At 43.6% G+C, this 24,177-nt stretch overlaps 1 protein-coding gene across 8 annotated transcripts in view; it reads right to left on the reverse strand.

The window, feature by feature from the left end:
- Positions 1–24,177, reverse strand: part of SLC4A11 (solute carrier family 4 member 11) — a 166,135-nt gene that overhangs the window by 28,683 nt on the left and 113,275 nt on the right. For all 8 annotated transcript variants that reach the window (XM_075128139.1, XM_075128140.1, XM_075128141.1 and 5 more), the window contains exons 10-14: positions 13,887–14,012; positions 12,101–12,214; positions 10,887–11,019; positions 10,164–10,237; positions 1,396–1,648 (exon numbers count right to left, since the gene is read on the reverse strand). In XM_075128139.1, coding sequence (XP_074984240.1) covers positions 1,396–1,648; positions 10,164–10,237; positions 10,887–11,019; positions 12,101–12,214; positions 13,887–14,012 — 700 coding nt within the window. The remainder of the gene's footprint in view (positions 1–1,395; positions 1,649–10,163; positions 10,238–10,886; positions 11,020–12,100; positions 12,215–13,886; positions 14,013–24,177) is intronic.

The following is a 24,177-nucleotide window of genomic DNA, read 5'->3' on the forward strand; positions in this document are numbered from 1 at the left end:
CCAGTTCCCCCCCTCCCCCCCCAGTGTGGGTTGTGTCTGCAATTTCCGGCTCCAGAACTTTTCCATTCTTTAACCATTCAAGTGGGAGATTTGTCAAAGGCTCCAAAAGGAGTTAAGGCAACCAATTCCCATGGACTCTCAGAGAGAGTTGGGTGCCCAGTTAACTGCCTCTTGTGCTTTTGGAGGAAAGTGAGATGAAGTACCTTTCCAGGAAATTATCATTTACAATATGGGAGTATATTTCTAAAAAGTTACCCCTTTTCCAGATCATTTAGAAAACAGTGAAGTGGCAAAATTTGCCGACCATACACAATTACTCAAGATAGTTAAGTCCAGAGCAGACTGCGAGGTGTTACAAAGGGATCTCACAAAACTGGGTGACTGGGCAACAAAATGGCAGAAGAAAGTCAATGCCGATAAAGGAAAAGTAATGCACATTGGAATATAAATGGGTTCAGAAAAGAACTAGATAAGTTCCTAGAGAATAGGTCTGTCAGTGACTATTAGCAAAGATGGTCAGGAATGCAACCCCATGCTCTGGGTGTCCCTAGCCTCTGATTACCAGAAGCTGGGAGTGGACAATCACTCAGTGATTACCTGTTCTGTTCATTCCCTCTGCAGCACCTGGCATTGGCCACCAATGGAAGACAGGATACTGGGCTAGATGGACCACTGGTCTGACCCAGAGTGGCCGTCCTTATGAGATTAACTGAGTTTTAGCCACGGACCCTCCAAGAGAGGGTCAAAGGAAGCTTATATGACTGTCAACACTTTCAAAATCTACTAATGTCTTAAAATGCCCAGCCAGACATGGAAGCACGTCTTCCACTGATTAAACAAGATTTACTTAGTATTTGCATATTCGCTGAGCTGAGCAAATTCGGAGCCGAGCAAATTTGGAGCCCACCTCTGAATTTGGTTAGCAGGCACTCCTCGACAACCTGTATCGCTGTTCTATCTGCGCCGCAGCTGTAGGTAACTGGGATTTTCCAGATTGCCAGCCAAATTAAGGCCTGTTCTTGTTCCCACTGAAGTCAATGGCAAAATTCTCACTAACTTCACTACGGGTCACTCTACACTGCAGTTAAAAACAGCTGGCTGGCCCAGGCCAGCCTGCTTGGACTCACGGGCTCAGGCTAAGGGGCAGTTTAATTGCAGTGAAGACGTTTGGGCTCAGACTGGAGCCCAGTCTCTAGAACCCTGCAAGGTGGGAGAGTCCCAGAGGCTGGGCTGCACCCTGACGTCTACACCATTATTAAATGGTCCTTTAGCCCGAGCCCTGGAAGTCCAAGTCAGCTGGCCCGGACCAGCCACAGGTCTCTACTTGCAGTGTAGACATATCCTAGACTCAAGATAGGGATTTGAATCTGTAGAATGAAGGCTGAAGTGACTCACCTTTTCTTAAACTGATAAAGTGTATGACCAAGCCAAAGGGTTCCCAGCATCAACATGAGACTAAGGACAGCAGTTTCACGTCCATAATGCACGACCTCATTCATGCCCGTCTGATTCTCCAGCGACACAGACCTGCTCACTGATGAATTCATCAAGAAGCTGGTATTGATGCTGAGGCTTGGAATTACATCAGCACGTGTATTTTCCAAATAACTGTCTCCTTGGTGCTCATGGTAGTAATATTTCTTAAAAACTGCACGAAACAACCAATAGGCAAATGTTAGGATAGGTCTGTAACAATTCAAAGCAACTTGAGCTTGCAGTAACTTTCACAGCGCAATCTTTCTTTACCTGTAGTCACACAGGCGCCAACTCCGTGGGTACTCCAGGGCTGGAGCACCCACGGGGAAAAAAAAGAGTGGATACTCAGCACCCACTGGCAGCCCCACTGATCAGCTCCGCCCATCCCAGATCAGCTGTTCAGCAGCATGCAGGAGGGACTGGGGGGAAGGGGAGGAGTGAGGGTGGGGTGCACTTGGGGGAGGAGACGGAACGGGGCAGGAAGAGGCAGAGCAAGGGTGGGGCTTGGGGAAAGTGGTGGAGTGGGGGCGGGGCCTGGGGTGGAGCACTCCCCCACAGGAGCACAGGAACTTGGTGTCTGTGCACAGTCTAATACTCTAATGGCACATTCACGCTACTGAAGGCAAGAGAAACCAGATTATTAGGAGTTTATAATTCAGTTGTGAACAAAACGGTAGCTTGTTTTATAAATTTAAGAAAATAGTTAGGCCATTTGTAAGTTACAATACAGAAATGTAAGTCCCTCCCCACCCTCAGATTGTTATCTGGTTTTGTTCCATGCACTGAATCATGGCTTTAAATTTTAAGAAGTAAACTGTGGCAATTTCTTGCTCTAGTAGACTAAAAATATGCACTTGGCAATAACTGAAAACATCCAAGGTAGAGTATACTCAGGAAAGTTACTATTATGAACATCCAGTAAGTACTTTCCGACACTCACCAGTGCATATTTTTGAAGATGTCCAAGTACGGTTTTATAGGACAGACAAATTAACTGGGAGATAATACATATGTAAACATGCTCCAAATCTGAATTTGCAAAACGCATTGAGATATGATGGTTTACCAGGGCTACTATAACTAGCTTAAAAATTTACCTCAATAAAATGACAAACGCAAACATGCCTTCTATAACTATCCAAGTTAAATACCCTATAATGCTTCATAAGGTCCATAAAATACATAGTGAGATAATCTACATTAAAGAGACTGCATCTAAGTATTTATAAAAGAGAGTAGCTGCTGTGAAGATGCTATTCCATTCTATAATTAAAATCAAAATAGTACTAGGGGCATACTTCTGGAAGGTTTGGTGCTGGAGGGGTCTGACCATACTTGATGGAAGATGTCATGGTCTCAGATGATGTGATCAGCAAGAGTCTGGGAAACTCATTAGGAAAAAAGGCAGCAAGGAAAGGGTCATGGGCGAAGAGGAAGATAAAGACAGCAACCAGCCAGGGCGAGAGGAGCAATGGAAAAGGAAGTCAATTAAGGGGAGAGGTATGTGCCAGCCACTGTGAAGAAAGTCAGCCAGCAAAGGTGGAATGGGACTTAGGAGACCTTGAAGTTGTGTGTCGACCTGGCTGAAATGTTTTCCTCAAAATATTTTCAGGGACTGAATGTTTTTTTAAAACCATAAACATTTTGGCAGACATTTTTCATTTTGGTCAAAACTTTTTCGGGTTGATGAAAACCCAGAAAATGAAAATTTTGGGGTGACATTTTGGTTTTCAGAAACTGAACATTTTTCTTGAAAATGGTGTTTAGAAACCACATTTTATCCACAAAAACTGTAAAGTTTTTATAGAAAAAAAAATCCTGTGAAATGGAATTGGCATTTGTTTGACCAGCTCTAGTTCCACAGGAGCGTGGTGCTGACTTCTCCGTTCTGCTTAGGAGCCTACCCAAATGCTCTTATGACCCTCTTTTAACTACCCTGCCATTTTAATGACGACTCCCAGGTTAATTCTATTGCTACTGCAGTAGTGCCTTGGGGCACCAGACAAAGAACAGGACTTCATTGCACTGGGCACGACTGTACAAACAGGCAGTAAAAAGATTTCCTCAAGAGTTGACAATCTAGGTTATAAGAAGATGCAATAGGTGGACGAGATAAAGGAGTGGATAAGGGATAACTATAAAACAAGCAAATTGTTATGCAATAACAGAGGTCTCAGTTCGCTACCCAGATGTGTATTTTTAAAATAAGTTTCAATACTGAGGTTTCAACTAGCACATTTTAAAAAAAAATAATTTGCATAATTCATGTTTTACCTTCTAAATTTCTCTCAGATTTGAGATTGAACATTTTGCTTTTGTTGCTAGAATGACTTGCACTGTCAGTTTCAGTGCGATTCCAATGCAATTACACAATTCTGCAATGCAGCAAACACGGCAGGAGAATATTTATTACAATAAGTTTCTCTTGGATTATTATTATTTTCTAGTGGCTTTAGGTTAATGCATACATTATTTTTCTTAAAGAATGGCATTCTGGGCAAAAATTGTCTTGCTAGTTTCCTTTTAATAATAAAGACCAACCCTTTAGATTGGATGATTCTGAAATTTTGAACCATCACTGGAGTTTCCTTAAAGTAGAAGTCTAAAATCTGATTGGATAATGTACTAACTAGCCATTATATATCCCGACAATGCCCAGTACAGCCAGAAGTATATGCCCGTGATCTCTCATGCACATCGCATGACAACAACTTCAGAAACTCAGCAGGAAAACGATCACAGAGGTATTAAATAATACCTCGATGATAATACACCTTTACCCCAACATAATGCGGTCCGATATAACGTGAATTCGGATATAACACGGTAATGCAGTGCTCCGGGGAGCGGGGCTGCTTTACCTCTTTATATCCGAATTCGTGTTACCGCAAGCAGTTCCTCCGCGCCACCCCCACCTTACTTGCTGCAGCCTCCCTGCCCCAGCTCGCCTCCGCCTCCTCCCACGAGTACGCCGCAGCTCCGCTTCTCCCTCTCTCCCAGGCTTGCCGTGCCAATCAGCTGATTGGCGCGGCAAGCCTGGAAGGGAGGGTGAAGCGGAGCGGCGGCGGTGTGCTCAGGGGAGGAGGCAGAGGCAGAGGCAGAGCAGAGGTGAGCTGGGGCGGGGAGCGGTTCCTCTCCCTACCCTGATATAACACGGTCTCACCTATGAGACAGTAAGATTTTTTGGCTCCCAAGGACCGCGTTATATCGGGGTAGAGGTGTACGTGGCATTTCACTAGCACATCTTATCTGAGGATCTCAAAATGTTCTACAACATTAATTACACCTGCCACACCCCTGTAAAGTAGAGATTGTCATGCCCATTTTACAGATAGGTACAGAATACTGAAACGACTGGGCAGAAAGTCAGTGCTGGAGTTGTAAACAGAACTGAGAAGTTTTGGCCTGCAGTCTACTGCTCTGACCATTAAAAGGACACTCCTAATAATAGCAATGGCAATAATTCAGGAGGATTAATAGCCAGCTGGGGTTAAAGACCTGTAACAGCCTCAATTATTCCCAACTGACTGTTAACTCAATGGAAATAAACACTCTTTGCTTTGATGACTACTGACAAGGTTCAGATCCAAAAAGCAAAAAAGTCCAAGAAATTCAAAATAATGCTGACATTTTAAGTCATCCTTTTGGTCTAGTTGCCATAGATGTTCTGGGAACAGTAAGTGATTTCACATTCGGAACTACAGTAATACTGGAACACAACAGAGTAGGTTTAGAATTGAGCATAGATCTTAAAATGAATTTCAAGATTGTTACTGATTTGTGTCACTTCACATTTTAACTTAAACATAGCAGTTAGATTATACGTATTCACTTTGGATTAAATGTTGGGGAAACGTAGTTGATTTTACACCCGTATTTTACTTATTGTAATGTGTGGTCTGATTGGAATGATTGGCAGTTGGATAGATCAGTCTGCCATGTAACAAGGATTTAGTATTTAATATTCAGCTGCTGCACACTAAGCAGTCTTTTCAGAGACATTACACAACAGCTGAGTTCTTCGCACAAATTCAGTAGAGAAAACACTTTAAACTAGAAGGTTGTATGCTTTAAACTGAACTGTCCTAGAATGCAGTTTAATTTCTAGTTCCCTCTGATCCCTCTAGTTCACCTTTGTTGTTTGCTTCAGCTGTTACAGAACTGTTTTCTGTAGAGTGCAAACGTCAAGATCAAACACATGGCTTAGGTGGTTGGGCCATGAGTTGAAAACAATGGTCACTAGGATACTAAGAAGAATGCATGTGTTTGAATTACTAGATGTGATAATACCCCTCTCCCTAATTTCCTGCATATTTAAGGATACCTTGCAAAGCATATATAAAAGCAACATGGCTTAGCAAATTAAGAAAACAAACATGTTCTTCCTTGGGAGCAGTGCGTTGCTGGATGCACTCCCTGACAATGCTTTTAAGGTAGCAGGAAAGTCATAGCAGCATAGTGTCTGGCCAGCTGACGTGTTATGCAACTCGCCAGCATGCAGAAGTCTTCTGATCTCACCCTTCTGATCTCCCTAGATGCATGACTGTACCTCAGTAATAAGGCAGGCAAAAACTAACATAGAAAGGTCAAGTGTTTTGCTGGGGTTATGGTGCACGTTGGTAGCAGGAGCCCGGATTAGAACTCTGGAGCCCCTGGATACAGGTCCTGTAGTCTGGAGTCCATGCAGCCTCTCATAACCCCCGAGTATCATCACTCCATCAGTCCACAGGAGAATTTACAAAGGATCAAAAGGGTCTGTGAAAGCCTCATTTCAGTGATGCTGCGCACACCCTTCCAACGTTCAATATGGTATACTGGACACACATGGGGATTTTTTATACTGTAGTAAAATCAGCCGATCTCAGAGGGGGCATAGGAACGGTGAACCTAAATATCCAAGGAGATGGGGAGATAGATATTTGGAAGAGTATAACAGGATGTACTTAGAAAAGCCAGAAATACCATGGAGTTGAGCAGTGAGGACCATAGCAGTTTTAAACACATTCTAATGCAGAACATCCTTCAGTGTGAAAGACCTGTGCTCCTAAACTCCCATGGCCCATGCTGAAAGCAGACTGTGAGATGTCTACAGCTGTTACAGGTGGGGCTGGTAACACTGCCCAATATTAAAGTTGCCTGATACCACCCCATTATAAGACTCTGGTTTCAGTTGCTTATAAAACTTTGCCAAACGTTAACCATTGGGGTGGAAGTTTTAAATGTTCCTTGTCCACATCAGGCTGAATTTCTTTTGGAAAATTTCAGCCAAAATGGTTCAGTCACTTCTGAGAAGGAGGCTAGGGGAAAAAATACATTTTGTTGAACCTTTACTCTGAGAAGATCTAGTGCCCCCATGCTTTGGAGCAAGGACTTGAAGTTTGGCAAAGGATGTGCCTTTTGGCATCCCTGTGAAAATCTGCCTACATTTGGCCAAGTTATAAGCCATTTAACAACTGCACTTCACACATGCTAAGTAGAAATTTATTTTTTGCTTTGCATACAAATTTCTTGAAGATTCGGTCTGCATTGGGCATGCTCCAGCCACGGGGTGAGCAGGGCTTTCCCTGCAATTCTAGTTCTGGGCTGTTGTGGGCCAGGCATTCGACTCGAGAGCCTAGAACGTGCCTTTCCTATACGGTCAATGCCCCCTCTCCGCTGCTGAGCCCAGACAACATGGAGGCGGAAGCTGCCTGCTTTGAACACAGAAGGAACAAGAGACAGACCTTCAAGGCAGGGAGCAGGGGGAGTAGATTGGGACCAGAGGCTGGCAGGGAGAGTTGGGAGTGGGGTCAGAGATTGAAACAGAAAACCAAGGAGAGAGAGACTGGGAACCAGTGGGCTGGGGTGGCAGACTGGAACTGGGAGTGGCTGGTCAAGGAGACTCGGAGTATCTATCAGTGTATCCCATGGGGAGGAGCCAGGTTACAGGGGGAGAAATGGTTTTGGCTAGGCAAAGACACTGGACAAGAAACTGAGAGGATAACAGCACAGGTTGGCTGCGGAGCTCAGAGCAGGAGCCTGGAACTGGAAGCAAGTAGGGATGGGGAATGTAGTCAGAAGAGGTGATGACTGGAGGCTGGGAAGAGACAGATTGGATAAGGAGCTGGTGGGGAGGGAAACTGACACAGTTGGCAGGGGAGTCCAAAGAGATGATACTAGGATTTACTGGGCAAGGTGACGGGATTGGGGTGAGAAGTCTGAGGAGTGGAGACTGGGACTGGTCAGGTGAGGGGATGGGGAGCAAGGGATGGGGAAGAGACAATAGGACAAGGACAAGTTGGAGAGGACAAAAAGGGAGAATGGGCAGAAGAGTCTGTGTCCACAAGATCACATCCCTTCCAGCGCCTGGAATGGAACCTAGGATTTGTGACTCATCATTCCTCTGCTGTTAGCAAATATCCGTGAACCTCCTTTAGTTCTGGTCCACATAGAGGAGGACAGCTACTACCATCGATTACTCCATTAGTTCGAGTAGCAGAGGTGGCTGGGGTTTTTTTGTTTTATTTTTGATGGGGATGAGAGTTGTAAAGGTCCCAAGGGAGCATCCTGCATACAATTGGATTCTATCCCTGCATCTGCCACAGAGTTTCCATTGGTGATCACTAATTGCATACTCCTCATTTTCTGGGTGACCAGCTTAAGATGCTAAAGTCTGATTTGCAGAAGTGCTGAGCACTCGCAGCTGCAACGGACGTCAATGGGCTTTGAACACAGGAAATGCTGCAAAATGCTAAGTACTCTTAGCAAAAAATAAGTACTAAGTACTCTTAGAAAAAATCAGGTCCTAGGCATGAAAATGGACACACAAAAAGAGTGGATACTTTGGGCCTCAATCTCTCTGTACCTCAGTTCCCCATCTGTAAAATGGGGATAGAACTTTAACGTTTGGGAAGCACTCAAACTACTGTCACAACACCACAGAAAATGGTAAATTAGTAATTCTGTCTTCAGAGCAGGTTGAATAGTGTGCAGTAAATAAGGCCTGGGGCCACACACTGAACAATGAGGAGAAAAAATACAGAAGAGCTGCTCATTGAGTGAGAGCAACCCATTCTGTGCTCTGAACGAGGCCAGGGTCCTGTGGGAAAAATAGTCCATGGTCATGCAGTTGAAGCCTGTGTCATAATGCATGTGCACAAGGGGCTCGAATTAATGCTCAAGCAACCCTAACTCTGGCATTTCCTAACTTTTTTCAGTGCTTCATTTTGCAGCCCGGATAATGTTTTTTTAAATCTACTTCTGGAGTGTGCGATATAAAGAGCAGAACCTGCAGGTTCTAAGAACTGCAAATCACACCATGGGACCACCTTCATTATAAAGGATTCGAGGCTGCAGAACTCAAAACCCCTTTCGCCCTGTTAGTATCAGGCAAAAAAAAAAAAGGGGGTGGGTAATAACATCAGCTAATCCCTCATTCAAAGAGTTTTCAAGGCAAGGCAAGGCAAAGCAAAAGGAACACTGCCTTTAGCATGCAGTTTCTGTAAGGAGCTTTCATCTTGTTTGTGCCCCATCCTGTTGCCTGACTCACGCGAAGGTAAAGACTGCAGGAGATTTGTTACTCTTACTTACCCATGGTCAAACACTGCAGAGGTGTACAGCAGAGAATTCATGAACTGTGACCAGTTTGGCCGAGAGACCAGAAACGCTTAGTTTAGATGCATCCTGACAGGCGTTTGCTACAAAACTTGTATGTTTCCCTTTAAGGGAGCTGGACTGGTATAGCAGCTCATTCTGAAGTCATCTGTGCCGGTCTCCCTCCGTATCTGGCCACAGGTGGAGTGTCTTTATGTTACCCAGCACCTCGTGGTGCCTCGTGTTTCGAGGGTGCTGGGGCACTGCACAGTTAAGGTCTGACAGGAGGTGAACCCTGGCGATTTTCAGAGGGGCTGTACTCGACCTGCTCTAAATGGCGCAATCTAAACGGTACCCAGTTCGCACTGAGGACATCCCGTTTCAAACAGGACTACGTTAATGTGCTCTAGGTACCTTTTAGAGTGCACCAGCAGGATCGACACAGGGCAGCTGGAGCACAACGCTTCAGAGCGCTCTGCATTTTACATCCCTTCAGCCCGGGCATAGACTGCAAGGACCAACTTTCACATAGCCCAGTACAACTGACGTGGACTCCAGAGCCCAGGTAGGTTACTCAAAGGGTTAAGGTTTTTTCCCCCCCCGCTATGCCCCACTTGCCCCAAAGTTCGCTGTGCTATTGATGGAGGAAGGGAGGATGGGTGCAGCCAGTCCACTGAATCTAAAATGATGGTGAATTTTTGTTGAACAGGGCTTTGAAGAGAAATGAAACGGTTCAGTAAAATGTACGTGGGTGGCAGGAAGCAAAAATTTCTACAGTGTCACTAAATTGCACCTTCTCCTTTCGATTTTAGTGTCTGATCCTAACAGAACAGCTGAAACAAGAGTGTCTATAATACAGCCTACATATCCAAAATAAAACCTTGTCATGAATCATCTTCCCATCAACACATTTTAGAAAAACTGAAGACCCTTCATGAATACTTAATAGACAACGAATGCTGTGTATACTGCAAATCACATTTTGCTGGGAGTTCTATAGGATGGTTTGCCTTGAAAAGAAATGGAATTTATGGTTGAAACCTAGTTATTTTCTTTCTACAGCAAAACTAAGCATGGATCAGAACTGAAACACACCACCTTCTTTCAGTGCTTACCTTTAATAATCCCTTTGAGTGCATCAAGCACAAATGTGATTGATATAAAAAGTGCAATGATTTCTTCTGTTGATCTACCAAAAAAAAAAAAAAGCTCCCATGGATTAATATGGTCAGAGTCACAAAGTCTGAATACCCCCCAATATATTAATATACTTGTTATTTTATGAGGAAAGTGTACAGATTTTAGTTAAACACTGATTTGGATGATAGAACTAGCAAGTCTTGAAAACATCTTGCAAGCAGAAGTACTAAAAACTTGAATGAGCACATAATGTCCAAACCCAAAACTATATTCTCAGTTGAGAGTATTCTAGTTTTGTAACATAGCGCTTGTTTACATGACATTTAGTTTGCTGAAAGTGGGGGTACCAATCTACAGTGCACCAGCCTGCTGAAGACTAACGGTCTCTGCAGACCCTGCTGATGTGTATTAACAGTTCATTAATGTGCTTTGATCTCCTCCTCTTTGAAACGGGACTCGATCAAAGCTCATTAATGAGCTGTTAATGCACATCAGCAAGGTCCACATGGAAAATTAGTCCATGGCAGGGTAGCGTCGGTTCAGTTCATACCCCAACTTGCTGTGAACTAATTGTTCATGTAGACAAGCCCATAGATTTTATAGCAACTTCACATTTAGGAATTTCTGGAACGTATGATTTTCTGTTTGCTGAATAATATAATCAAAATGGGACTTCCCTTGAAAAAAGCAAGAGGTACCTTTTAAAGAGCTTCATTACAAGACTGAAGTTAAAGAGAGAATACAGCACAAGAAAAAAACTGTTCCACAGTCCAATCCAGGCGTAGAAAGCACTAAAATCCAAGCTGTAGTCATCACAGATCCCTCGGATCACTGCAACAACAGTAAAACATTCAGTGGTGGATTCACGTTTTTAAGACATTATAGATAAACCACTCAGATTTATAGAGTTTAAGGTCACAAGGGACCATTAGATCACCAAATCTGACCTGCATGTCACAGGCCATTAAATTTCATCCAGTTACCCTTGTACTGAGCCCAATGAATTGTATTTGGCTAAAGCACTAATTCGTTCAAAGGCAATAAATGGGCAATAGTTTTGATTCCATCTGTCAACACTACGGACCGTTCCAGATCTAAATGGAGGTTTAACGCTCACAGGAAAGAGAAAGAGAGAGAGGTCTTGCATTACATAGCTTGACCCTTTGGCTGCTGTTGAATTTTCTAGGTACCATGTAGCCAAATCTGATACAGCACATCTTAACATTCCATTCGTTCTTGTTAACGACCACTGGTAGCATAGCACACACAGAGGACCCGTCAAAAAAGTGTTAACATAATGTCAGTACCAATGTTTAAAGAATGATAATTGGGTGGATGGGGGGGGGGTGACTGTTCAAATGTTTCTTCTGAAGGTAGCCAAGTAATAAGTATCTCTCTAGTGGAGAGCTAAGCCACCAAACCACCCCACTGTAATTTGACTTATTGGACCTATAATGGAAACACTGGTGGAGCCAACTCCCCTGTACCTTCAGCTAAGAAAAGGCTACCGTCACTGGTTAGCCATTGCTGAAAATCCACTTGTCACACCTGATCAGGACTATATATTAACGATGCATATTGCAGTCCCTGATCCTCAATGCATACAAATATTTATTCCCAAGTGAGAACAAAAACACATCCCACGGAAATTCAATTTTATTCTCATAAAAAAGCTGTATACTTTTTTTTCCATTTAAAATTATTCTGTTAGAAATCTCAGTGAAACAACACTCCCTAAATCCCTTTTCCAGGGCTGAAAGCAGGTCTGTAAAGTTTAGCTTTGTGTAGTTGTAGGCCTAGGATAGATTTACCTAGCGCAGCTCTAAGGAACGCAAGGCTCTCAGAGTGTCATCTCACCGATTCTGAGTGCAGTATGTTCTCTTCCATCCGCGTTGTGCTTTGGTGAACTTACCATTGATGTACAAAGCTAAAGGAGCTGTGGTTAAGAGTACAACTAGTGGCTGCCCTGAAAACAGAGCATAAAGAAGTCCACCGATACACTGGCCAACAATTGTCTTCTGCACATCTAAAAATAATGAAAAAGTATGTTTTTTTAAGCCCAACTATTTACAAATGCACTTTCTACTAAGGGTATGACTACACTGCAATTGCCTGAGGCAGGAGCCTTGGCTCTGGACTCCACGAGGAGGGAGGATCTCAGAGTCCAGTGTCCAGCCCAAGCCTGAAGGTATAAACCACAATTAAACAGCCCCTAAGCCTGAGCCCCGTGAGGCCGAATCAGCTGACACAAGCCAGCTGCAGGTGTTTAATTGCAGCAGACACATGCCGTTAGCGATCAATTAGATTATTATTGCACTAATGTAAACCACCCAAGTCATGAATGCTAGCCACTAACAGCACTTACCGAGAGCAAGACACTCCAAACAAGGGACTACCCACAGATAGCAGTTAATACACAAAGGGCACAATCATTACTAGGGAATTCAAATTGATGGTACATAACCAAACTTACATTAATAGTCTAAAGAGAGACTTGGGATCCCAGGGAATTGCCCTTTCACATGGGGAGTAGAGGAATTTTTTTTAAAGCAGTGGGTCTCAAACTTATTTGATTGTACCCCCCTTCTTTGTGTCTGTAATAGTTTGTGCCCCCCCCTCCCCCCCACACACACACACCCACCCATTGCTGGACAGGCAGAGCAGAGAGCCATGGCTGCTGGCTGGGTGCACAGCGGCAGCACAGAAGTAAGGGTTGCAACCTGAAAAGGGACATTTGTCAATATCACTTTTCACAGCAGACTTAGGACCCATTGCCAACCTCACTGCTGCTGCTGCCTCCCTGGGGCTGACAGCTGGAGACCTGCCACTGCCTCCCGGTGAGAGCCTGAACCTGGGTAGTGGGGTTCCAGCTGTCAGCCCAAGGCAGCGGTTGTCCCCTTTATCCCTGCCCCCGCCTCCTCGGTGTGCATGGCCCTTCTGCATGAGCCCCAGCCTCCTGGGGCTGACAGTCCCAGCCCTGCTGCCCGGGGCTGACAGCTGGAGTGCTTAAAAAAACAAACAAACAAATGCACAGCTTGCATCTTCCTTGACACATTCCTGCACCTCCCTTGGGAGGCATGCCTCATAGTTTGAGAGCCACTGTTTGAAAGTGAAGCAAAGAGCAATTTTTCATTCATAAGTAGTACACAAAACAGGGTTGGATTCTCATCTGCACTAAGCTGCTGCTGAATTGCAAGCACAACGTAAAGGGGCCTTAGTGCAAAGAGCAACCAGGCCTACAGCAGGGATAGGTTGGGTGAACTAGAAGAGTGAGCAAATGTCTTCCACCAGGCTAGTTATTTGTATTACAATAGTCCCCCAAAGCCCCAGTCAGAAGCGGGGCCCCATTGTGTTAGGTGTTGTACAAACACATAAGCGTGGACTTACAACCCTTTGCACAGGATTACCTTTACTGTCATTGCAACACGGGTAGCAAGAACACAATGATAGGTCTGTACTTGTCTATGTACCTAGGGACACCAGAAAAGTTTGTATATAGATACAGATTCGTTTTTCTAATCTATTAAAAGAAATAAGGTGGGAGAACAACTGTCCATATTGTTACTGGAAAAGAAGTCCTTACCAACGTCTCCTCCACCAGACCTCGCTTATTTCATTATTTCCCCCAAACAGACGTAAAGCAACCCTGACTGACAGATGGAGATAGGATTTTAAACCAAAAAGAGTGGGAAGCGCACCAATAACTCCTCTTGTGTTTTCATCATTTAGGGAACCAAATGCAATGGATGGCAGGAGGCAGGCAAAATATAAAAAGATCATCGTTGTGATGTATTTTCCTATGGCCTTGTTATTCCCAATAATCCCTGAAACAAACCAAAAATAGCGGTATTAATAATCAATAGCACAGTTGATTCAATGGCATTAAAACATTGCTCAAAGACAGTCATGCAGATCATTAGTTATTGGGGACAATAATTTAATGGCTAAAATGAAAAACTGGAAACGTAGTCTGCATCCATTTAAAAGATACAATTTCCTGATGGGGTTTATGCCCAGCTATAGTACAAAGGCAAGCCATGGCAGATAACCCATAAGTAGTGAACATAGGTATGAAAGAATGTTCAGTGTTTCAACTTGAAAACCTACCTTTCTTAAGGAAAATTCCATTTCTGTTGAGGTGGGTTTTTTGTTTGTTATTTACAAACTATATCTGATTTTTCATTACGTTCCCATTTAGAAATTATTTACAGATACTTCTTAGGGACCAAGGAAGTGACTTAGGTGAAGGAAGCTGAACCAGTTGGGATAAAGTAACAACCAAACCTCAAGCCAAAGGTTTATTCGGAGGGTTGAATAAAAAAAAAGGGTAAATTATTTTTCATTTTAGTGCACCTCTGCGCTCCCATCCGGGACTTACTGTATTAAATTTAGATGAAATATATGGCCCAAAGATATTAACATAAATCCAGTCACTATCCAACATTAAACATGGTTTGGGGTTCGGTATAGAGGCCCTCAGCCTGCTTAGTACCTAAGCCAACACACCATTAAAAATCCATTTAACCTTTTGTTAAAAAAAAAAAGAAAGAAGGGACACCAGTTAAAGCATTTGAAATGTAAATTATTGAGTAAGACTTTTATTTTACCCCTTTTCCTGGAAAGGGTCTTTACAGGGGAAAATCCCTTGTGTGACAGTCTCTCAGGTGGTATCAAAGATGGTAATAACTGTCCTGGTGGGGAAAAGAGAAGATATTAGTTGAGATGGGCTGGAGCCATTGTTGTGGATGCTGTTGTTAAAGTCCAACCCTGTTTGATCTCTGGTGGTGTTTGGGATTCATCTGTAACTGGTAGGGTTGGCAAGGTCTTCTGGATCCATCTCTCTGGCTCGGTCTAGTCAGGACATTTCTCAGAATCAGGATGATGAAGGTCCAGGACTCCTAGGAAATGGTGAGGTTGGCAGCCATGATGATGAAGCTTGCTTCAGTAGCCTCTGTCTGTTCTTCCTTACTTCCTCCCCAAAAAAACTCTCTTTCAGGACCCAAAAAGAGAGTGATGGGTGGAATAGCCCATCCCCTCATCATTTTGTCCTCCAATTAGGCCCAATATCCGACAAGCCCATTTTGGTACATTAATTTCTGGTTCAATGGCTTCTTGTTTTACCAAACATGATCTTAACACAGTCCTTGAAATGCATCACCATGACCTTTTTGTTTGGACTCATTTAGTCTCTTTGTCTGGTTTTCTTGCACTTGTTTACAACATTCATTATGAAAAACAACTTGACCGGTTTTTCCATCCACATTTGCTATAGGTTATTGTAACATTTTGTCAACTTTCACATACTTTTTACTGTTGAGCTTACAATTAGGGCAGAATTGGAAATGCCAAAAATGCCACCAGATAGCCTGTTCTAGCAGACAGGCATTCTAGCATCATCAGAAACAGGAAACACTGGAAATCTCAAAGGAAAACATGGTTTTGTTAGACCTGCAGCCTAATTTTCCAGACCCAAGAAGTTTGGACAGTTTGGACGAGGATCAAAGCCGCAGCCACATGTTAGGGGTTCTTAACTAAAAATCAAGCTTATGAACATTTTGCAGTTTGTCCTTTGTTAGGGCATGGCTACACTGGCAGATGTAGAGCACTTTGAGTTAAGCCTTCGTAGAGCGCAGTAGGGAAAGCGCTGCAGTCTGTCCACACGGACAGCTGCAAGCACACTGGCGTGGCCACATTCGCAGCTCTTGCAAGGGCCACAGAGAGCAGTGCATTGTGGTAGCTATCCCAGCACGCAAGTGGCTGCAACGTGCATTTCTAATAGGGGTGGGTGGGGTGGAGTGTGACAGGGAGTGTGTTCTGTGTATGTGGGGGAGAGAGAGTGGGGTTTTGGGGGGCTGAGAGCATGTCAGCATTCTATCTTGTAAGTTCAGACAGCAGCAGACACCTCCCCCCGCAGCCCCTCTCTCTCACACACACACACACAGCGCATTCCACAGTAATGGTTGCTCTGTCTCGGAGCAGATAAGCAGCCCGATGTCAGAAACAGCTTTCAAAGGGCATATCTGCATTCCTGCAGCGATTCCAAAACAATGAGAAGAGTGGCCACTTGACTTAAGGGGATTATGAGACATCAGAGTGCAGCAATGCAACACCTCGTTCACACTGAGGCCCGGGCGTTTCAGCCAAGGCACACCAAGCGTTAATCTTCTCGCCAAGGTGGAGTACCAGGAGCGCTCTAGCCGCGGAGTCAGAGCGTTCTACATGCCTTGCTAGTGTGGACAGGTAGTGAGCTAGGGCGCCCAGGGCTGCTTTAATGCGCTCTAACTCACAAGAGTAGCCAAGCTCTTAGTTTCAATATGCTAATCAATGGTCTTCTCAGCTCATAATACTTTTGATAGGAAAAACAACCACCAGGAACGACACTGTCCCAAACGGAAATCTGATAATGTTATAGGCTTGAATCATTAACACACAGGGGAAAAAACAGTTTATTTGATTTGATAATTTTACAAAAACAAGTGATACAATACAAGAATGCCCATGTTAAGGTTATATGCAGTATTGTTGCTGTGTTGGTCCCAGGATATTAAAGAGACACGGCGGGTGAGGTAATATCTTATACTGGACGAACTGAATGAACTCTCCTCACAAAACAAGATAAGACAAAAACACTATATCACTTGTGGGCGAACACTTTTCACAAAGCAATCACTCGGTATCTGACCTCTCGGTCCTTGTCCTCAAAGGAAACCTACATAAAACATTCAAAAGACAAAGCCTGGGAGTTTAAATTCATAACTTTGCTAGACACTAAAAATCATGGTCTTAAAAATAAACACACTTGATTTTTGGCTTATTACAACAATGGTAACCCGCTAAGCCCCCCTTTTTTGTCTTATGACTGCAGGGGTGTTAATGGGTCACTTCACCTTGAATGGCCCCTTAGATTAAAACAGCTGTTAACTACTTACGCCAAACAATCTGCTCCACCTTGTATTTAACTGTGTCACTCCGTTTACATACTCCAGACCTGAAGAAGAGCTCTTTGTTGCTCAAAAGCTTGTCTCTCTCACCAACAGCAGTTGGTCCAACAGAATACATTACCTCACCCACCCTGTGTCTCAAAGGGCATGTTTATACTACAGCCTATGTCGGCAAAATTTATGTCGCTCAGAAGTGTGAATATTCCACCCCCAAGCGACATAAATTACACCAGCATAAGAGCTCCTGCGCACAGTACTAAGTCGGCAGGAGAGCTTGTCCCGTCGGCATAGAGCGTCTTCAGCTATATGTATCGACATGGCCTCATATCCTGGAACCAACACAGCTACAGCAATGCTGCAAATTCATTGAGCTGCTGTTTCTTTCTGTACATACAAATATACCATGTGTAAAATTAGCATTTTTAACTTCAAATATTTCTCACAATGACGTTTTTTCTTTTAAGTCAATGTCTGATGAGAGATCTAACAGGTTTATTTGCAGCCCAGAAACTGACCCAGTCCACTTCATCTGAAAAAAATGCAGGATGCATCATGACAGTATATCATTTGGAACAGCCTAATAAAACGAGTGGAAAAACAAGCCACCTTCCTCTGACTGGGCAGTGTATGTTTGCAGCACAATCAGCTTGCAGTCCAGCTGTGACATTTGAGTGACTGACTGTTAGAGAAACTGTGACTTAAAACGGAGGTACCTCTATGAATTCAAACTGCCGGGGACAATGTTTATTTGTACCATTGCTCTATTTTTTGCGCTCTATAAATTTCCAAAATGTTCAGTTAATTGTGTTGAGGTAAAAGTAAATAAATAAATAAATAAATAAAAATTGGTATCTGACTTTTAAAAAAAACACACACAGAATTTTCTGGTTTCAGAGGAACAGCCGTGTTAGTCTGTATTCGCAAAAAGAAAAGGAGTACTTGTGGCACCTTAGAGACTAACCAATTTATTTGAGAAGTGAGCTGTAGCTCACAAAAGCTCATGCTCAAATAAATTGGTTAGTCTCTAAGGTGGCACAAGTCCTCCTTTTCTTTTTGAGAATTTTCTGGAGAATGCACAGATTAGAGTACTGTTGGCCTCAATTTACTTTCATATTCATGTTTATAACACAATTGATAAAAAGGGCTCAGTCGGAGGCTGACACATTTAGACCTACTAATTTTACATTTATTGAATAAACTTGAGGCATGCAAGGAGATGTGTGGGCATAGCTATTAGTAAAGCAAGTGTATTAGCCGTTGAATAAAAATCAGCTGAAAAGTTCAATTACACGGATGTGCTTCACAGACAAAGCCACATCTTTTAAACCCAAGGCAAACAAAGCATCAGTCATGTTTAAATTATAAAAAATACTTGGCAGATGACATCCTCGGAGTCATTCCGAAAGAAGGGCAACATATACACATGCCATGCTGCAGTGCCACATTAGAGATATTTTTGAACTGTATTATGAATTGTTAGGGTAGACCCGGCTTTCTGATCTACCTCTCAGATCCATCCCCATTAAGAATAACGTAATCTCACAGTAATTTGCGGGAAGAGCGAAAGAGAGAAGTGAAAGGGAGAAGCGAGTCTGCTTTGGGTTCTTGAACAGCACAGATGGCCAGAATGAAGAATTTTTTTCTCCTTAGAGGAAGGCTGCTTATGAGAACACGTTCTTTAAGCTGGAATGCTCTATATTCAACAGATTCTTTCTTGGGCAAAGGGAAAATTCTCAAATTCAGTTTCCTGAACCTGAGTGTAAACAAACAGAATGCTCAGGGGGATTCTACCAACTTAATATCTTGTATTTCTTTTGGCTATTTATTATTTCCTGCCGACTTCTGTCCGCTTGGCAGGATGTATATTCACACGCATCCATATTATTTTAATGGGCTTCACTTTCAACAAGAGGGCCCGAGCTGGGTATGGAAATGCCAAGAGTCTGTACAATTTGGCACTTGAACACAGCCAGAGATGGGGCTTTAGGAAGGCAAAACCCATCAAGCATTTAAAGTGAGAGAGCAAAACAGACAGATCAGGAGAGTGGCCACCTATTTAAGTTCACGTGAGTATTTACCAAAGGCGAGCTGCAGGCTCAAATTGCACTTGCAGGCTTAGGTGCTGATCAGTTAAGGCATTTTGCATGTTTGCAAAACACACCCTTTTCCAACAAGTCAGATTAATGACAGCACTTAAACTAAGCTTTTTACCTTTAAAGTTCTTTATAAACATCTTGTTCCTGGTGAGTATTATTGTACCTCACTATGGCCCTGATCCTACAAAACACAAACACATGCATCATTCGGCTCACGTCTGTAGTCCTTCAATAGGACTGTTCACTTGGGCAAAGTTGCATGCATGCTTAAGTGCTGTGCAGGATCCAGGCCTATGAGGGCAATCCTACTGATTTTAATTACAAAAAACTTGCATGGTGAAGTCATAACATAAGACTGGGTCAGACCAATGGTCCATCTAGCCCAGTATCCTGTCTTCTGACAGTGGCCAATGCCAGGTGCTTCAGAGGGAATGAACAGAACAGGTAATCATCAAGTGATCCAACCCCTATTGCCCATTCCCAGGTCCTACTCAACATGACTAAGGGTGGCAGAATAGGGTCAACAATAATTAATCTCAAACTCCGGTGAGACAGAGAAACTGAAGCAATGAGATGCTAAGTGATCATCACAAGGACACAGAGGGTCAGTGTTATTGCTGACAACAAAATCCAGGAACACCTGTATCTTACTTCAGTGCACTGACTCATTTAGCTAATCATCAGTGTACATCTTTAAATTGTTTCAAAGTTCTCTCTTTGTATTGCACTGGTAGAGTAAAATAGCAAATCACAAAAAAACCCATTATACATTTAAAAAAAACATACTGAAGGAATGGAAAAACAACATTTAAGAATACAGAGAATGTGTAAATCTTATGTATGATCAAAAAAAACCAGGGATATTGATTTATTTATTTATTTGGGAAAATGTAGGCAGATTTTCCAAAATCTGTATGATTTCATCAGGAATTTTAACTAAAATCTGCAGAATTTTTTAGGGACAAGTTCAGCAATGGAAAATCCTGAATTTGGCCCTTTTATTTTATTAATTTTGTACATGATACTGGTAAATCAAAAGGAGAGTAACTCAAATATTTCAATAAAGTTATTAAAAGACAACTGCTGCTGGACCAAAGTTTATAGAAACAAAGCAAAATCCCACGAGCCAAACTGCAGGAGCTCAACAGTTCATAGCTCACCATGCATTTCATTTTACCCCCAGTTTTAAAGGACAGTTACAAGTGTCCCAGTCATTTGCATAATTCAAGTGTATCAGACCCAAGTGCTTCAGGCAAGAAATACAATCTCTATACAAATCATACACACCCCTAGAATCCTGTTGTGACATCCTGGTTCCATTGACATCAAAAGTGCTAGGATTTCACCCCTAGTCTTTCTGCTGCAAAAACACAAGCCTCTTACGCACTAAAGCATTCTTCTTTAGCTAGCACTAGCAGATCCCTTATCTTCACTTGAGGACAAAGCCACTAGGACAGCAAAATCCCCCCTTTCCCCCGCACAGTCATGACATTCCGAAGACAATTTAACGGCTGGTCTTGTTGGCCTGCTCATACATTGCTACTGTGTCTTCTGCTCAGACTGCACACTCCACTTCAATAAAAAACAATGCCTTTGCTGTCACGTGAATCTCTGATGAGGCATGCATGGCTGTTTCTTAGTTTGGATAATTCAAATACCCCATTTGCAGTACCATGCTGCTTTGAGATGATCCAGAAACTTCATGGCCTTGGTCTCCTTCAGACCTGGTGCTTTGTGGAAGATGCTCACGGTTTCTCATCTGTTTTTCATCCCACGTATCCTTAAAGGATTACACCACTGCACTCTTGACTGCTGCAAGAATTTCAGCCCCTCCATCTATATTCTGTACAGACGTCAGTCACCATTAATGTTATTTCATAAATGCTAAGTATATTGACATGCAGTGCTGAGAATCATTGAACTGAGTTTCAGCTCTGACCACTACTCATACAAAACTTCTCTGATTATTTGAGCTAGTGATGTGCAAGGTACTTCACAAACACAAAATAAGAAAAGGTCCTTGCCTAAACTCATCAAACACATACTTACTCCTCTTTCATTGTGTTCCTGCTCTTCACTGATTTTTAGCACAAACTACAAAAATACATTACAGTACAGCTCGCCAGAAAACAGTTCCATTGAAATCAAAATGCTTTTGCAAAACTGTGTCATTTTAGTGAACTTCTGTTTTGGAGAAAAACTTGGAAAAAAATTCTGACAATATAGAACAGGGGTGGCCAACCTGAGGCTGAGAAGGAGCCAGAATTTGCCAACGAACATTGCCAAGGAGCCACAGTAATATGTCAGCAGCCCCCCATCTGCTACCCCCTCCAGCCCCCAGTGCCTCCCGCCCACCGGCAGCCCTGCCAATCAGCACCTCCCCCTCCCTCCCACTGCAATCAGCTGTTTTGCAGTGCGCAGGAGGCTCTGGTGGGGAGGGGGGAGGAGCGAGGGCATTGCATGCTCGGGGGAAGGGGCAGGAGCCTTGGGGGAAGGGGTGGAGTGGTGGCAGGACCTGGGGCAGAGCAGAGGGTTGAGCAGTGAGCACCCCACAGCACTTTGGAAAGTTGGCGTCTGTGGCTCCAGCCTCGGAGTCCGTGCCTGTGCCAGGAGCCGCAAATTAATCTCTGAAGAGCCGCATGCGGCTCCGGAGCCACAGGTTGGCCACCCCGATACAGAAAATCGGAACAAAATGTTTCTTTTTTTTAAAAATGACTTTCCATTTCCATTTTTTTAATATTTTGTATAATATAAAATAAAGTCAAAATCAAACCAAAAAGTGTTCTTATTTATTAAAAAAATAAAAATAAAAATTTTCTTCACGGAATTTCAAAGTTTTCAGATTTCATTCCAATTTAAAACAACGTCAGATTTTGAAATCTTGAAATCCTTCACAAGATGGAATTTCCACCCTCCGCATTACTCTCATTTATAGGCATTTGTACAGCACTCCCTGTTGTAGTCTCTGTGCCCCTCACAAAAAAATACATAAAGCATCACCTCTTGAAGGCTCAGCTCTATTGCCTTCTACTAGGCCAGTTCTTCACAGTGATAGGGGCAAGTGGTAGATTCCTTTAGAGCTGGGTACCATTGTTACATGGCTGCTTTGAGGAAAAGTTCACTTAAGAGGTGTGATGTGCAGCATGGTCTGCAGGGGAGAGATCTGGGCTCAGTTTGGTCTGCTGCCAAAGTCTGTTCCATCCTAGGAGTTTTTCACTGAAAATTCTCTGTTCTGCCCCAACACAAAAGAAACCTGGGATCTGTCAGCGGACCTCACAGAGCAGCGTAGCACAGTGCGGAGGGGAGAGAGATGGTTCTGGGAAAACAGGGTTCAGAGCCCAGTCAACGTTCTTAATGTGAGAACAAGGGTCTTGAATTGGATTCAGAATTCAATTTGCAGTAAACATAGAGTGGAGCGCATTGGGAAGATGGGTTCCTGCCTGCAAACATCTGGGTGCTGCCCCAGATGCAGCTCGAGTCATCCCAGGTAGAGTGAGCAGCTATAGTCCAGTCTTGAGGTGACAAAGGCATGGATCATTGTAGTTAGCTACACATTGCATATTACTCATCCAGCATTTTCCATCCAAGGGACTCCATGTGCTTTACAAATGTTAATTTCTCCTCACAATCCTCACAGGCACAGAGAGATGGAGTGACTTGCCCATGGTCACACAGCAAGTCACAGGTAGAGCTGGGGTCATAACTCTGATAAAAGAAAAGGAGTACTAGTGAGCTACAGCTCACTTCATCGGATGCTCAAATAAATTGGTTAGTCTCTAAGGTGCCACAAGTACTCCTTTTCTTTTTGCGAATACAGGCTAACACGGCTGCTACTCTGAAACTCTGATAAAGTATCTCCCCGGCCACCAGACAAACACAAAAATGCATATGCAAAGAAATGATTTTTTGTAGCTGCACTAGGCACTTGAATTCCACTTCTGAAAATAATTTTCTCTGCACGTCTTTGCCCACAATTGGCTCATACGATACACTCTGAATATCTAGCTCTAAGTGGGGACAATCTAGGAAAGACTGAAACTCTGTCTTTATACCACCTTGTAAACATTTAGCTGCTGCTGAACAGTTCTGACAGTCACAGCCTGCCTGGATACACCTTCAGCACTCAGGCACAATTGGGTATAGAGCACATGAAGGATAAAGGAAACTAGACCCATTTCACTCAGCCCAGCAGAATGGCAGTGCAGAAGGCAAAAAGTTCCTTGCCCTCAGTGGTGGGAGCTAACAGGAGGGCTGCGGGCTGAAAGCCCCACCTTTAGGTGCCTTTTCAAGCATATTACAAAATGGACAAAAGAAAGGGTCTGACACCAATGTTCATATGGGGCTGGAGAGCGAGCCCCCACTGCCTGGCTCACCACTCTGGGTGTTGTGATCTGGCACACAGGGGCGCTGTGACACAGACGGTGTGCCACGTTCCAATGCCACTGACTCACATTTGGCCTAGCTGCCCCTTTGTCATGACTGGCTGGGTCAAACCTGACTGGTGCTACGACCCCATGCGCCAGGTTGCAACGGGGAGCTGGGCCCTGCCCTGTGGGACAGGAGCAGCTGCTGCCAGGTGACTTGCTCTTCCAGCCCAGCACTAATGACCCATCGGCCCCCGTGGTTGCAAAATCTGGCTCCACCAGGTTGTGCCATTCACAAATTGCCAAATATATCTGAAAAATTAATTTTTCCAATCGCCAACCCAGCCAACTAGGGGGGAGGTGCGGGGCATTCTGGGTCCTGTCCCAACGCCCTGAGATGCATCGCTTCGCATCCCAGCAATCCCTGTGCTTCCATCCACATTTGGCGCCGTCTTTCAACATTTTTTATACTACGCACTCTGTCTTCCCTTTCAGTCTGTGGGAATGGAGCCCGAAGTGCTGAGGAGTCTGCTGATGGGTCTCGCCAGCACATCATGAATGGCAGTCGAGTTACTCCTTAAGCTCCAA

Source organism: Caretta caretta, chromosome 4 (assembly GCF_965140235.1).
Source record: "Caretta caretta isolate rCarCar2 chromosome 4, rCarCar1.hap1, whole genome shotgun sequence".
Taxonomy (NCBI): domain Eukaryota; kingdom Metazoa; phylum Chordata; order Testudines; family Cheloniidae; genus Caretta; species Caretta caretta.